A 13,864-nucleotide genomic window follows, 5' to 3' on the forward strand; every position below is an offset into this window, starting at 1 on the left:
GTGAAGGATGGGGGGCTGCAGGAGTGTGAAGGATGGGGGGCTGCAGGAGTGTGAAGGATGGGGGGCTGCAGGAGTGTAGAGGATGGGGGGCTGCAGGAGTGTGGAGGATGGGGGGCTGCAGGAGTGTGGAGGATGGGGGGGCTGCAGGAGTGTGAAGGATGGGGGGCTGCAGGAGTGTGGAGGATAGGGGGCATCCTCCACACTCCTGCAGCCCCCCATACTCCTTCAGCCCCCAATCCTCCCCTTCCCCTGTCGTCCTCCATACTCCTACCATACCCTACAGCAGTGTTTCCCAACCAATGTCCTCCAGCTGTTGCAAAACTACAACTCCCAGCATGCCCGGACAGCCTTTGGCTGTCCGGGCATGCTGGGAGTTGTAGTTTTGCAACAGCTGGAGGCACACTGGTTGGGAAACACTGTCCTACAGTGCCCCCCACCCCTCTGCCATAAAAAACTTGGGTACCGGTACTCAATTCACTTTCTTACCGTACCCTGCAGCGAGATCTTCTCCTGTAGCTTACCGTAGCAGCCGGGGGCAGGGACACGTCCGTGACGTCGGCCGTGCATACGCGCCGACGTTTTAGAACGTCAGCGTCCCTACCCCGGTTGAATTACGGTAAGCCGCGGGACCAGCCAAAGGAGGCGGGGGGGTGGCCGAGGGGGGCTGTGGGGTCTGCGGGCATTACGCGGGTGGTTGGGGGGGATGTGGAATCTGCAGGCATTACCGCACTGTGGTGGCCGGGCGTGGTGTCGGGTCTGCGGGCATTACTGTGGTGGTCGGGGGGGGCTATGGAGTCTGCGGGCATTACTGTGGGGTCTGCGGGCAGTACTGGCGGGCATTACTGGCGGCCGAGGTCCGGATCTGGACCGCGGTCCGCCAGCAGATTACCCCTGGACTAGGTCTTATTCGGGGTAGGGCTTATATTGCAGCCCTACCCCATAATCCTGCTAGGGCTTACTTTTGGGGTAGGGTTTATTTTCGGGGAAACAAAAGTTTATTTGATGAGAGGTACCCTTTAAGCAAAATAATTCACTTTTATTTTAGGTATGTTTAACAAACCAGAATGTTATTACAAATAAACACATTGGCCCGCATTTACTAAGAGTGCTGGGCTTTAACTAGTGTAAAATAATGTTTCTGACTTGCAGGATTTCACTATTTACTATGGGGATTCACAGATTTACAAGTTGGGAACATTTTTTGACCAGCTTTTTCTAAATGGAAATTTCCAGCTATTTATTCACAGGATTTTTTTTGTGAATTCAATAGTAAATAGGTCAGGTTGTGAAACCATGCCCCTTTTAGGGTCGAACATGCCCCCTTTGTTACAGACCACACCCTTTTTTTGGCTTTTCATAATGCAATGTCGGGTTTGTCAGATTTTCCTGGTGCGCAATCTTGCACACTGGCGCAGACATGTTGCAGACACTATGCAACAAAATAACTTGGAATAACCCAACAACAACTAGTCGGTTTTAGCTTAGTAAATGAGCCCCATTGTTTTGTGTGACATATGTGATTTGTGCTTTTTCTATTGAGCAAAAGAGTTATCATCCTCTAAGTTATATCATTACATAATTTTTGCCAGAGTCTGAACATTTGTACCTGAAAACGTATTTATTCAGATCCCTACAATAAATCAAGTGTTTCTGTATCAACCGTTTACTTCTGTGATCATTTACACCACATTCATTCTATGAAGTTAATTTTAACAGAATTTCCAAAACTTTTTGGTGACAATATTATTTAAATATTTAGATTTAAATTACTCACATCGGTCTTTATCTCTGAAAAGTCCAGGTGTTATCATGAAGTTAAACAAAACATTTCCATGTGCACTCATTCTTGGCAACGGGAATATGTATTTACTTGTAACGTTCACACCTAATACAATTTCACTGTTGCCACAACTAGAGAGGATGAAGGGACCTTCACCCAGTCCTGTAGGAAAATAAAATAAAATGCACTGTATTATGACAGGATCCCATTTACATTCTACAGATTCTATTCTCAGAATATGTTAAAAACATCTGTATTATTTGTATGGAAGTCCTATCTTACCTTGATTATAGTATTCACAGTCATAAGCTGAAAACATAAAAAGGGAATATTTGTAAGTCTACATTTATAAACAAACATGTAGGCTTCATAAATATGGTTGCATGTTTGGTATCTTCGTAGTATTAATTGCCATTTTCCTTCTGTATTACAATAACTAAAATATTTTAGAGTTTGCTCACACTTTAGGGTTTTAATTGTAATAACTGAGTACAAGGCAGAAAACAGATCATAAATGAAGGACACGTAAAAATAAAAATAAGAATAAGACTTCTACTCTTTTCCAATCCATTCTTGGCTTTCTATTTAATTATTGCAATTAAAAACCTGAATGTCTGAACATACGATTGTAACTGCTACCCTATTAGGGTAAATTTATATACGTAAGATTGATTGCAGAAATGTCTGCACCTGTCCTGTTAATCTTAATGGGATTTTAAGAAATTCACGTGTTTTTCACCAAAACATCCCTATTAAAAGGGGTACTCCACTGGCCATCGTTCGGAACTAAATGTTACGAACGCTGTTTTCGTGCTGCGGGGGTCAGCCACGCCCCATCGTGATGTCATGGCCATGCTCCCTCAATGCAAGTCTGGGGGAGGGGGGCGTGACTACTTTCATGCCCCCTCCCATAGATTTGCATTGAGGGGGCGTGTCCTTGACTTCACAAAGGGCATGGCCGACCCCCACAGTGGGAAAACAGCGTTCGGAACATTTAGTTCGGAACGATGGCCAGTGGAGTACCCCTTTAGGATGAAATCCAAGAATTTCTACAACAAATGCTTCTTGTGATACTAGCCCCAGAATTAATCTACGATTTCATCATGAGAACTAGCAAAATATTACTTTTACATAAATTGTGTCAGTGGCCTACATAGATTAAAGGGGGGCCCATAGCAAATATTGAACTGGGCCTATTAATTTGGTGTCTAAATTTTGCCCCCGCTAATTGTATTGTACTGGTTATATATCTCTCATATTCTGGAAGACTAAGTAAACTTCTGTAGTTACAGGTGGTCATGGTATGAGGCATGTGCTATCGTAAACTGTTTCATACACATAGGTGTAGCTTAAAGCTATTAGGTCCTGATGCTAAAAGTCCACTAGGGCCTCACAAATATTAAATGCCTTTCATGGGCTTTCAAAAGCCCTAGTACGCCCCAGGGACCATGGACAAGGTGCCACTGCATCCTATGTTTTTCATATAGACATATACCACTGGTTATACAAACCAAAAGTAATTGTTTCTCGAGAGAAGGCTATATTAACGAAAACACAAGTACACATTATAGTTATAGATTTAATACTTATAAGAGGGTATTAAGCACAGTGATGGACACGATGCCACTCATTTCACAGTGACTGATTTTCTCAGTTATTAATTTATTCATCTATCTATCTATTAAATCAGTCAATCAATAAATAAATTAATTAATTAATTTAATTTTGTCTTTATTTATTTATATCATGCTTAATAAGTTTACAGCAACTTACGGCACATATTTGGTGATCTCCAGTGGACAACTACACCTTGTTGACAACATTTATGAGCATATGCTGCTATGCTAGTGCACAGACATTCACAGTCCCCTCCAAGATAACAATTGCATGTGTCTGTATGGCAGTTTTTAACAAACGATGTCACATCAATCTGTTAAAAAAGATACAATAATCTAAATTACTAACAAAGCATTTTTATTGTATAATAGCATTCAATTACAGGTTTAACATTTATAGTTATAGTATTCTGCTTTCTATTACAATAAGGATTTAAATGATCATTAACTTTCAAAAAATGTTGCAGCCACTGTAGGCTCCACCTTTAATTGTCAGTTGTTCCTAGTGGGTGGAAACTATCTGCTATAATGTTTCTCACGTAGTGCACACAGAAGTGGACATCCAGTTTCCCTATAACTCTTTAACACTGAGGACAATATAGAGCAGAAGTGAGCAGTGTAAGCTGTACATCAAGCACTAGGGTAAGATATAACACTTACTGCACCTACTGGACTTACTCCATGTTATGTTTAACTGTCTAAATTAGATCACAGGACTAAATTTTCAGCAAGTAAATTTAGAATGATCCCTTTAAAATTAATCTTCTGTTACAATGAAATATGAAATTATTATTACCATCATTTTAATTATTGCCATCTAGTGATTACCTTATAGTGCTACAAATTTTGGTGTAAAGTTTGCCTTTTTTGGTCTATGGGCAAAAGTAAATGGGAGATTTTGCTCAAATTTCCATTTGCGGTAAATGAAATAAGAATTTCAAAGAACAGGAATAAAATAACAAATAATCAGCCATTTACTTCCAAAATATTTCATAATTCTGTTGCAAATATGGTACATAGAAAATCATAAAAAAAAAAAAAAAAATCTATCTGCATCTTCAGCGCTGCTGGTCTGGTCCTTCTGCCAGGTTTGTTTACATGACTGCAGAGATGACAGGCCCATAAAACCCCATGTAGTGTATCACTGACCTCATCGGTATAGAGCAGGAGTCCCCTATGGCCAGTAATTGGCTGCAGCGTAGACCTGTATATGTGGGCACTTTATCACTTCAGTCATGTAAATAAAGCTGGCAGGTAGCAGGGGAGCTTGAAATGGCGAGAATAAAATTGTGAGTATAAATTCAAGTATAACTTATTTTTTTAATTTAGGACGCTCCCTTGTTTATAATATTCTAGTTACATTAAGGTATAAATGTAATTGATAATAGGCACTGCCTAATAATCAATACTAAAAGGTTATTCTTTAAACCCAATAAATTCTCCTTATCACTTTAATAATAAATATAGATCATTGTATACTTTTAGAAATGTCTTTCAGGAATTGCAGGTTTCACAAACTTGGCTTCCTACATGCAAAATTCATATGGATGGGGTCAGGGAGCAGGATGAGACCCCCACTGATCTAATATTGATACATTTCTATTTTTATGTCAATTGATTTTTTACTAAATTGAAAAATAAAATGTACTCTGATCTTATCTTCATAAAAAACAAAGCAGTGAAATCATCTTAGTACTGTAAAGTGAGTGTATAAAAACTTACCACATTACGACATGGAGCAAATACATCACTGTACAGAATAGAGCACTCCTTTTTTGCATAGGGAAATTTACTTTGATGAACTTCACAGGGTCTCATTGTTTCATTTGAACTTTTACACTGAATTAAAAAAAACACATGAATTAACTAATTAACCCATTATTAATTATGATGATAAAAAAAATAAAAAAAATAATGTGTATAGGCTTTATTCAATTTAAAGGGGTACTCCGGTGAAAAAAAAAATTCTTTTTAAATCAACTGGTGCCAGAAAGTTAAACAGATTTGTAAATTACTTCTATTAAAAAGTCTTAATCCTTCCTGTACTTATTAGCTGCTGAATACTACAGCGGAAATTCTTTTCTTTTTGAAACACAGAGCTGTCTGCTGACATCACGAGCACAGTGCTCTCTGCTGACATCTCTGTCCATTTTAGGAACTGCCCAGAACAGCATATGTTTGCTATGGGGATTTCCTTTTACTCTGGCAGTTCCTAAAATGGACAGAGATGTCAGTAGAGAGCACTGTGCTTGCGGTGTCAGCAGACAGCTCTGTGTTTCAAACGGAAAAGAATTTCCACTGTAGTATTCAGCAGCTAATAAGTACAGGAAGGATTAATATTTTTTAATAGAAGTAATTTACTAATCTGTTTAACTTTCTGCCACCAGTTGATTTAAAAAAGAAAAGGTTTTTCACCAGAGTACCCCTTTAAGTGGCTCAGAACCTGTTTGCTGTTTAGAATCCTTCTGTCTTTGTATAATGAAATATCAGCTCTCCATAAGCAAACTGCTGTAGTAAGTATGATGGAGTAATACGGATGCATCCAGAGGTTATGAAACAGCAGGTGAAGTTTTACCTACCTCAAACCCAATTAGACAATGGGGCAGATTTACTTTTGCAACTCTTTTGTGGCCAAAAAAAACAACAACTTTCATTTTGTTACTTTTGCACCTTGCTTAACAAGAGGCGCGTTGGGGGGGGGGGGGGCTAAACAGGAATGAGCCAGTCTTGCCAGAAAAGGAGCAATGGCATGAGTGCATCAAAAATTGTGAATATAAATGTTAATGAAATTAACACTTTAAAGTAAGACAGTTTAAGGATCCTCCCAATTTATCAAGCAGCATGAGTCACTGTGATAAATTTGGTCCATTTCTAGACCGTCTGGTCTAAGTGCTACAATTTTGGTAAATATGCTCCAATGAATCTAAGCAGCAGTCACTGGTCCAGGCTGAACTAAAGAGCAGCCAATTTTAAGGAAAATATAAAAATAAGGGCACTTTAACACAGCAGTATTATGGTCAGAAATGTGCATCAGTAATTGTAAAGCTAAAACCATGAGTAAATTATAAGGGAATGATTTGCATGTATTCAATGTTTTGTTACTGACCTCAAAGGGACACTCCGCCCCTAGACATCTTATCCCCTATCTGTGCTGCACCCAGTGTTCCATAAACATGAATGGAGGGGGCATGGCGTGACATCACGACCCAAGCCGCAGGAACCCAGCGTTCTAAACATACTGTTTAGATACCGGTTGCTGCACAGAGATCCCGGGGGTCCCAGCGCCAGGACCCCTGTGATCAGACATTTTATCCCCTATCCTTTGAATAGGGGATAAGATGTCTAGGGGCAGAGAACCACATGAAAGTGGTTTAACTCACATATAGGGGGAGATTTATCAAAACCTGTGCAGAGGAAAAGTTGTCCAGTTGCCCATAGCAACCAATCAGTTTGCTTCTTTCATTTTTACCAAGGCCTCTGCAAAACGAAAGAAGCGATCTGATTGGTTGCTATGGGCAACAGTGCAACTTTTCCTCAGCACAGGTTTTGATAAATCTCCCCCATAATGTATTCCTTTCTTTTCTATTCTATGGTCTAGTACATGTTGGATTATATCTTTTACTTTACAATTACACTTAATATAATTTTAATAACTATGTAAGCTAGGTATTTAAAAAAATCATGGCCCTGATATATCAACATGTTTTTTGCACATGACAACCAATCGCAGCTCAATTTTTGCTTTACCAGAACTCATTATGATATGAAAGTTGAAATGTCATTGGTTGTTATGGGCAAAATCTCCCCAGGTTTTCTCTCAAACACTTTGATAAATCAGGACCCAAGTCTTTCTAGAATTTGTCTATATGTACTATTCCAGAACAATAAGAGATGTTGAAAAGGACAGATGGGTACACATATTCACATATGCATAACGACAAAACACTTTCAGGTTGGTTTTAAAAAAATACAAGGTAGTCAATAGTGGGAGCAAAGGATTTGACATAGAAGAAATGAGGGGTAAACTATACTACACCATAAAAGATATTAACACAGCTACTGTCATACCTGGCCAATTGTCCAGCTGTCTCCAAACACCTGAGCATTTCTCACTTCCATGTTATTTGAAGTTGTGAGATCATTTGAAGTGTACTTGTCAAAATTTCCACACAGTCCTGATAGTTTGCCCTTCGAAAATATGACATTTTACTATATGGATATTTGATCATTACTAGTATAGCAGTAAAAAGGTGCCTGATTTGATCATTACTAGCACAGGAGGTGCCACATTTTATAATTAATAGTATAGCAGTGAAATAAGTGCCTGATTTGATAAAGCCAAGCAAAACAGTAAAGAAGGTGCCCAATTTGGAAATGCCATTGGCAGCATAAAACTAGTGCAGGCATCTCCAGTCTGACACACTATAAATTACTCTAATACACTAAGGCCTTTCAGAGTAATCATATAGGGGGGCATTTACTAATCTTTTACTATGTAGTCTGGTTTTTACCCTGTTTTTTTCTACTTCATTTTTGACTATGTGCGACAAATTTACTAAATTGCTGCACGGCATTAATAAATTTGGCACACATAGGCAAAAGTGGGAAATTTACTTCATGTAGTAGAAAAAATAGTCTGTTCCTTTTTCCTGCTGTCTGAATAGGTTTGGCTGCTGGTTTCCTTCTGGATCTTTTGTTTTTGAGTTTTTTTTAGCTTTTTCACCACATCTAAATAATTCAATAACTACAGTGGTCCCTCAAGTTACAATATTAATTGGTTCCAGGAAAACCATTGTAAGTTGAAACCATTGTATGTTGAGACCATAACTCTATGGAAACAGGGTAATTGGTTCTAAAGGCACCAAAATGTCATCCAAAAATAGGAAAAAGTGACAAAGAAAAATAAGTAGATAACTGATATAGATAAAGCAAATCCTTACATATAAAAGTAAGAAAGATCTGCTGGGAGCTGTAACTCACTGTCTATGTCAGTGTTTCCCAAGCAGGGAGCCTCCAGCTGTTGCAAAACTATAACTCCCAGCATGCCTGGACAGCCAAAGGCTGTCCGGGCATGCTGGGAGTTGTAGTTTTGCAAAAAATGGGGCCACCCTGCTTGGCAAACACTGGTCTATGTAGAGGACAGGAGCTTCTTCAGGGGTCCTGTACAGTACAGGCAATGTCCAAAACAAGTAATGGAGTTGCCCTCACCTGGTGTCCAAAAGAGCAGCTAACCCTGATACAGGTAAAGTGTACAGAACATGTAATACCAGTCAGTGCATACACTTCAGTAATACAGGGGTTTTACCAGTGAATGCCCATTTTGATTGGTTGGTTCTTCCAGCCATTGACACGTTTTACAGATCTGGACTGTCTGTAGCATTGTATGTTGAGTCTGGTTTCAACTTACGATGGTCCAGAAAAGACCATTGTATGTTGAAACTATTGTATGTTGAGGCCATTGTAAGTTGAGGGATCACTGTAAATTGTAGTCATGGCTCAGAAGTGGTAAACGGCGTTTAGTGTGTGTGTGTGTGTGTGTGTGTTTATTACATTTTTTTAACACAGTTTTTTTCTCCCTAAATGTACTTACACTTTTTTTTTTTTTGGTTACTTCTTCTACAGATCTGTGTATCCTGTGGACTCCTTCGGATTCGGTGGACTACTTCGATGACCAGCGTTTTTCTTTGCTTGATGTTAATAAAATGGTTAACGAGGGCTTGTGGGGGAGTGTTTTTTGTAATAAATTTTTTTTAAAACCTGTTGTGTTTTATTTTTATTTTACTTTACTAGACAGGCTTAGTAGTGGAAGCTGTCTTATAGACTGAGTCCATTACTAAACCGGGCTTAGCGTTAGCCACAAAAACAGCTAGCGCTAACCCCCAATTATTACCCCGGTACCCAACACCACAGGGGTGCCGGGAAGAGCCGGTACCAACAGGCCCGGAGCGTCAAAAATGGCGCTCCTGGGCCTAGGCGGTAACAGGCTGGCGTTATTTAGGTTGGGGAGGGCCAGTAACAATGGTCCTCGCCCACCCTGGTAACGTCAGGCTCTTACTGTTTGGTTGGTATTTGGTTGAGAATAAAAATAGGGGGACCCTATGCTTTATTTTAATATATTTAATTATTTATTTAAAAAAAAAAAACGCATAGGGTCCCCCCTATTTTCATTCTCAGCCAAATACCAACCAAACAGTAACAGCCTGACGTTCCCAGGGTGGGCGAGGACCATTGTTACTGGCCCTCCCCAGCCTAAATAACGCCAGCCTGTTACCGCCTAGGCCCAGGAGCGCCATTTTTGACGCTCCAGGCCTGTTGGTACCGGCTCTTCCCGGCACCCCTGTGGCGTTGGGTACCGGGGTAATAATAGGGGGTTAGCGCTAGCTGTTTTTGTGGCTAGCGCTAAGCCCAGGTTAGTAATGGACTCTGTCTATAAGACAGCTTCCACTACTAAGCCTGTCTAGTAAAGTAAGAAAAAAACACAACAGGTTTTAAAAAATTTTTATTACAAAAAACACTCCCCCACAAGCCCTCGTTAACCATTTTATTAAAATCAAACAAAGAAAAACGCTGGTCATCGAAGTAGTCCACCGAATCCGAAGGAGTCCACAGGATAAACGGATCTGAAATGAGAAGAAAACAAAAAAAATGGGTTAGTACATTTATTATCACCTGCTCACACATCTCCCGCCCCGCACGACTACAACTGCCAGCATGCCCTTACAGTAAGGACATGCTGGGAGTTGTAGTTGTGTGGTGCAGGAGATGTGTGAGCAGGTGATAATAAATGTGACAAGCTTGTCCCCTGCCCCCAGCTGCAGGACTACAACTCCCAGCATGCCCTTACAGTAAGGTGGGGCGGAGGCCGGGCACAGTGTTTCCCAACCTGGGACTTGTAGTTTTGCAACATCTGGAGGCACCCTGGTTGGGAAACACTGTTTTAGGCCAGTGTTTCCCAACCAGGGTGCCTCCAGATGTTGCAAAACTACAAGCCCCAGCATGCCTGGACAGTCAAAGGCTGTCTAGGCATGCTGGGAGTTGTAGTTTTGCAACATCTGGAGGCAACCTGGCTGGGAAACACTGGCCTAAAACAGTGTTTCCCAACCAGGGTGCCTCCAGATGTTGCAAAACTACAAGTCCCAGCATGCCTGGACAGTCAAAGGCTGTCTAGGCATGCTGGGAGTTGTAGTTTTGCAACATCTGGAGGCAACCTGGCTGGGAAACACTGGCCTAAAACAGTGTTTCCCAACCAGGGTGCCTCCAGATGTTGCAAAACTACAAGTCCCAGCATGCCTGGACAGTCAAAGGCTGTCTAGGCATGCTGGGAGTTGTAGTTTTGCAACATCTGGAGGCAACCTGGCTGGGAAACACTGGCCTAAAACAGTGTTTCCCAACCAGGGTGCCTCCAGATGTTGCAAAACTACAAGTCCCAGCATGCCTGGACAGTCAAAGGCTGTCTAGGCATGCTGGGAGTTGTAGTTTTGCAACATCTGGAGGCAACCTGGCTGGGAAACACTGGAATAAAACAGTGTTTCCCAACCAAGGTGCCTCCAGATGTTGCAAAACTACAAGTCCCAGCATGCCTGGACAGTCAAAGGCTGTCTAGGCATGCTGGGAGTTGTAGTTTTGCAACATCTGGAGGCAACCTGGCTGGGAAACACTGGCCTAAAACAGTGTTTCCCAACCAGGGTGCCTCCAGATGTTGCAAAACTACAAGCCCCAGCATGCCTGGACAGTCAAAGGCTGTCCAGGCATGCTGGGAGTTGTAGTCTTGCAACAACTGGAGGCACCCTGGTTGGGAAGCCTGCGCAACTTACCAGCTTCCGTAGGATCCAGCGCTGCACGACACTGCCGCGCGACAGTGCCGCGCGACGATCTCCGACAGCGATCGTCGCTGGAGCCTCGGAAGGGTAAGTGAACCTCTTCGCCGGTCCCCTTCAGCTGTTTAGTTTTGCAACAGCTGGAGGACTACAGTTTACAGACCACAAACCAGGGGTCTGCAAACTGTGGCCCTCCAGCTGTTGCAAAACTACAACTCCCAGCATGCCTGGACAGCCAATGGCTGTCCAGGCATGCTGGGAGTTGTAGTCTTGCAACATCTGGAGGCACCCTGGTTGGGAAACACTGTTTTAGGCCAGTGTTTCCCAACAAGGGTGCCTCCAGCTGTTGCAAAACTACAACTCCCAGCATGCCCGGACAGCCAAAGGGTGTCCAGGCATGCTGGGAGTTGTAGTCTTGCAACATTTGGAGGCACCCTGGTTGGGAAGCTTGCGCAACTTACCGGCTTCCGTAGGATCCAGCGCTGCACGACACTGCCGCGCGACACTGCCGCGCGACAGTGCCGCGCGACGATCTCCGTCAGCGATCGTCGCTGGAGCCTCGGAAGGGTAAGTGAACTTCTTCGCCGGTCCCCTTCAGCTGTTTAGTTTTGCAACAGCTGGAGGACTACAGTTTACAGACCACACACCAGTGGTCTGCAAACTGTGGCCCTCCAGCTGTTGCAAAACTACAACACCCAGCATGCCCTGACAGCCAAAGCCTATGGCTCTCAGGGCAGGAGCCCGGGCTGACATTACAGTGCAGCCGCCCGGGCTCCTCATACGGCCTCCCCGCTACCCCCCTTGTCTCCCGTCCGGGCTCCTCATACGGCCTCCCCGCTACCCCCCCCCCCCCCCCCTTGTCTCCCGCCCGCGCCGCTCAGCTCCCGCTGCTCCAAGACTACAACTCCCAGCGTGTCCTCACTGTAAGGCCATGCTGGGACTTGTAGTCTTGCAACAGCAGACAGATGGGAGTTGTGTGGCGCTGGCAGGTGAGAGGGGTGGGATGTAAATCACTGTAGTGACTGTAGTGTCCTGGTAGCGCAGTGAGGGTAGCGGGGAGAAAGTATGTCGGAGCCCGGGCGGCAGCAGCTTTTCCTGCTCCATGTTGGAGCTGGAGTAAATTTAGTCAATTTTTACGGCCGTTGCGACAGTTTATTGCGCAACTGCGACTGTCTCAGTTAATAAATTCCTGACCACTGCAAGTCAAAACTGAAAACTTGCGTAAATTAAGCGGGAAAAAAAAATTTGACTTTCTAGCTCTTGCTAGGGAAAGTCGCACAATTTATAGGGTAGGCGCAATTGCGACAATTTTGCGCCAAAAATAGTCAGAAAAAAATGACTAAACCCCTTAGTAAATGCCCCCCATAGTTTTAGATTATGTTGCCAAAATCCAAGTAACTAGTCCCTGGGGTGGGTCCCGGTGGCTCCTCTCAGCCAAGCCGGCTTGAGTATCACGTTTCTCCTACCCCAGGGACTAGTCACCTATGTCCCAGGGGTATTTTTATACAATGATTATATTGATATGCCCAAGCGTTTCTGATTTATTGGATGCAAAGATAGATAGAGATTGCCTCAAGGCAGTGCCTTCAGGGGGAAATATATCAGGCATACTGTAAGTCACCATAATTGGTCTTACAGCTCTATTGTCCGAAGCAGTACAGGACTTCTTAAATACATTCTATGTCAATCTTCTCGTAATATACATTTATATTGTGATTGAAGACAATTCAATTATCTTACTTTCCATCGAGGTCCAACTTTGACATGAATTGTCGTCTTCTTATCCCAAAGAATAGTAATGTCTAATTCTGGAAAGTGAACCACTGTATAGAACCCAGCCTTCCAGTGTTGATATCTTTGAGGGCCATATTGTAATCGAAACTGCCTCTAAAGAGAGAACATAAACCTTACAAACATGAATAAGATATCGGACAAGGACATAGGGAAGGTCGGAAAGACACAAAAAAAAGACATCATACTGACCTGTTTCTCAGGTGTATCAGAAAAATATATCTCTTTGCCACTCACAGATATGATGAGATTTTTAGAGCAGATAATGTCATTGTCAAAGCATTTCTTATTCTGAGAGATGATGGACACATTTGAATTGTCGGTGCTCTATAGCAAAAAGGGAGAATGACATATTATTATACAGTATACTAATAACCATTGTATTGCTTCCCATCACTGCTTTTCTCTTACAGGGACGGACCAGCTAAATGATTTCCTATTTGTACATTGGTTCTCATTGGTTTGCGTGTTCAACTACATTGCAGACAAAATAATACTACAACGGCCTTGGTGAAATGTAGCATTCTGTGCATAGTATCCCTTTCTGTGGTCCGTGATTATTCCTTCAATGTATTCTCCCAATTAAAACAGACAGCAGGGAAAAGACAATTGAGGGGAAAAAAAGCACATCAAGAATTTATTTTTCCTATTCATGCCCCTTTACCTGAAAGGGATGAACCACCTAATACCCCTAGTGTAGCACACAAGTTCAGAGTGATACACAATAAAAATGTATTTTGCTGACAATACAGTGTTGTGATCCGGCTGCCCAAAGCCTACAGACTCACAGTGAGGCTCCTGAGACCGTGGACATCAGCTGGTATGCACCTAAAATCGGTTGGGACTGCAATCCCCCTAAA

The 13,864-nt window shown here is 42.4% G+C and overlaps 1 protein-coding gene across 6 annotated transcripts in view; it reads right to left on the reverse strand.

Annotated features, from left to right (window-relative positions):
* OTOGL (otogelin like) overlaps window positions 1-13,864 on the reverse strand; it is a 200,561-nt gene that overhangs the window by 88,743 nt on the left and 97,954 nt on the right. For all 6 annotated transcript variants that reach the window (XM_056574456.1, XM_056574455.1, XM_056574457.1 and 3 more), the window contains 7 exons: window positions 13,197-13,331; window positions 12,954-13,100; window positions 7,465-7,584; window positions 5,119-5,235; window positions 3,554-3,710; window positions 2,063-2,089; window positions 1,775-1,942 (listed from right to left, as the gene is read on the reverse strand). In XM_056574456.1, the coding sequence (XP_056430431.1) occupies window positions 1,775-1,942; window positions 2,063-2,089; window positions 3,554-3,710; window positions 5,119-5,235; window positions 7,465-7,584; window positions 12,954-13,100; window positions 13,197-13,331 (871 nt within the window). The remainder of the gene's footprint in view (window positions 1-1,774; window positions 1,943-2,062; window positions 2,090-3,553; window positions 3,711-5,118; window positions 5,236-7,464; window positions 7,585-12,953; window positions 13,101-13,196; window positions 13,332-13,864) is intronic.

This window comes from Hyla sarda, chromosome 4, assembly GCF_029499605.1.
Source record: "Hyla sarda isolate aHylSar1 chromosome 4, aHylSar1.hap1, whole genome shotgun sequence".
NCBI classification, from domain to species: Eukaryota; Metazoa; Chordata; class Amphibia; order Anura; family Hylidae; genus Hyla; species Hyla sarda.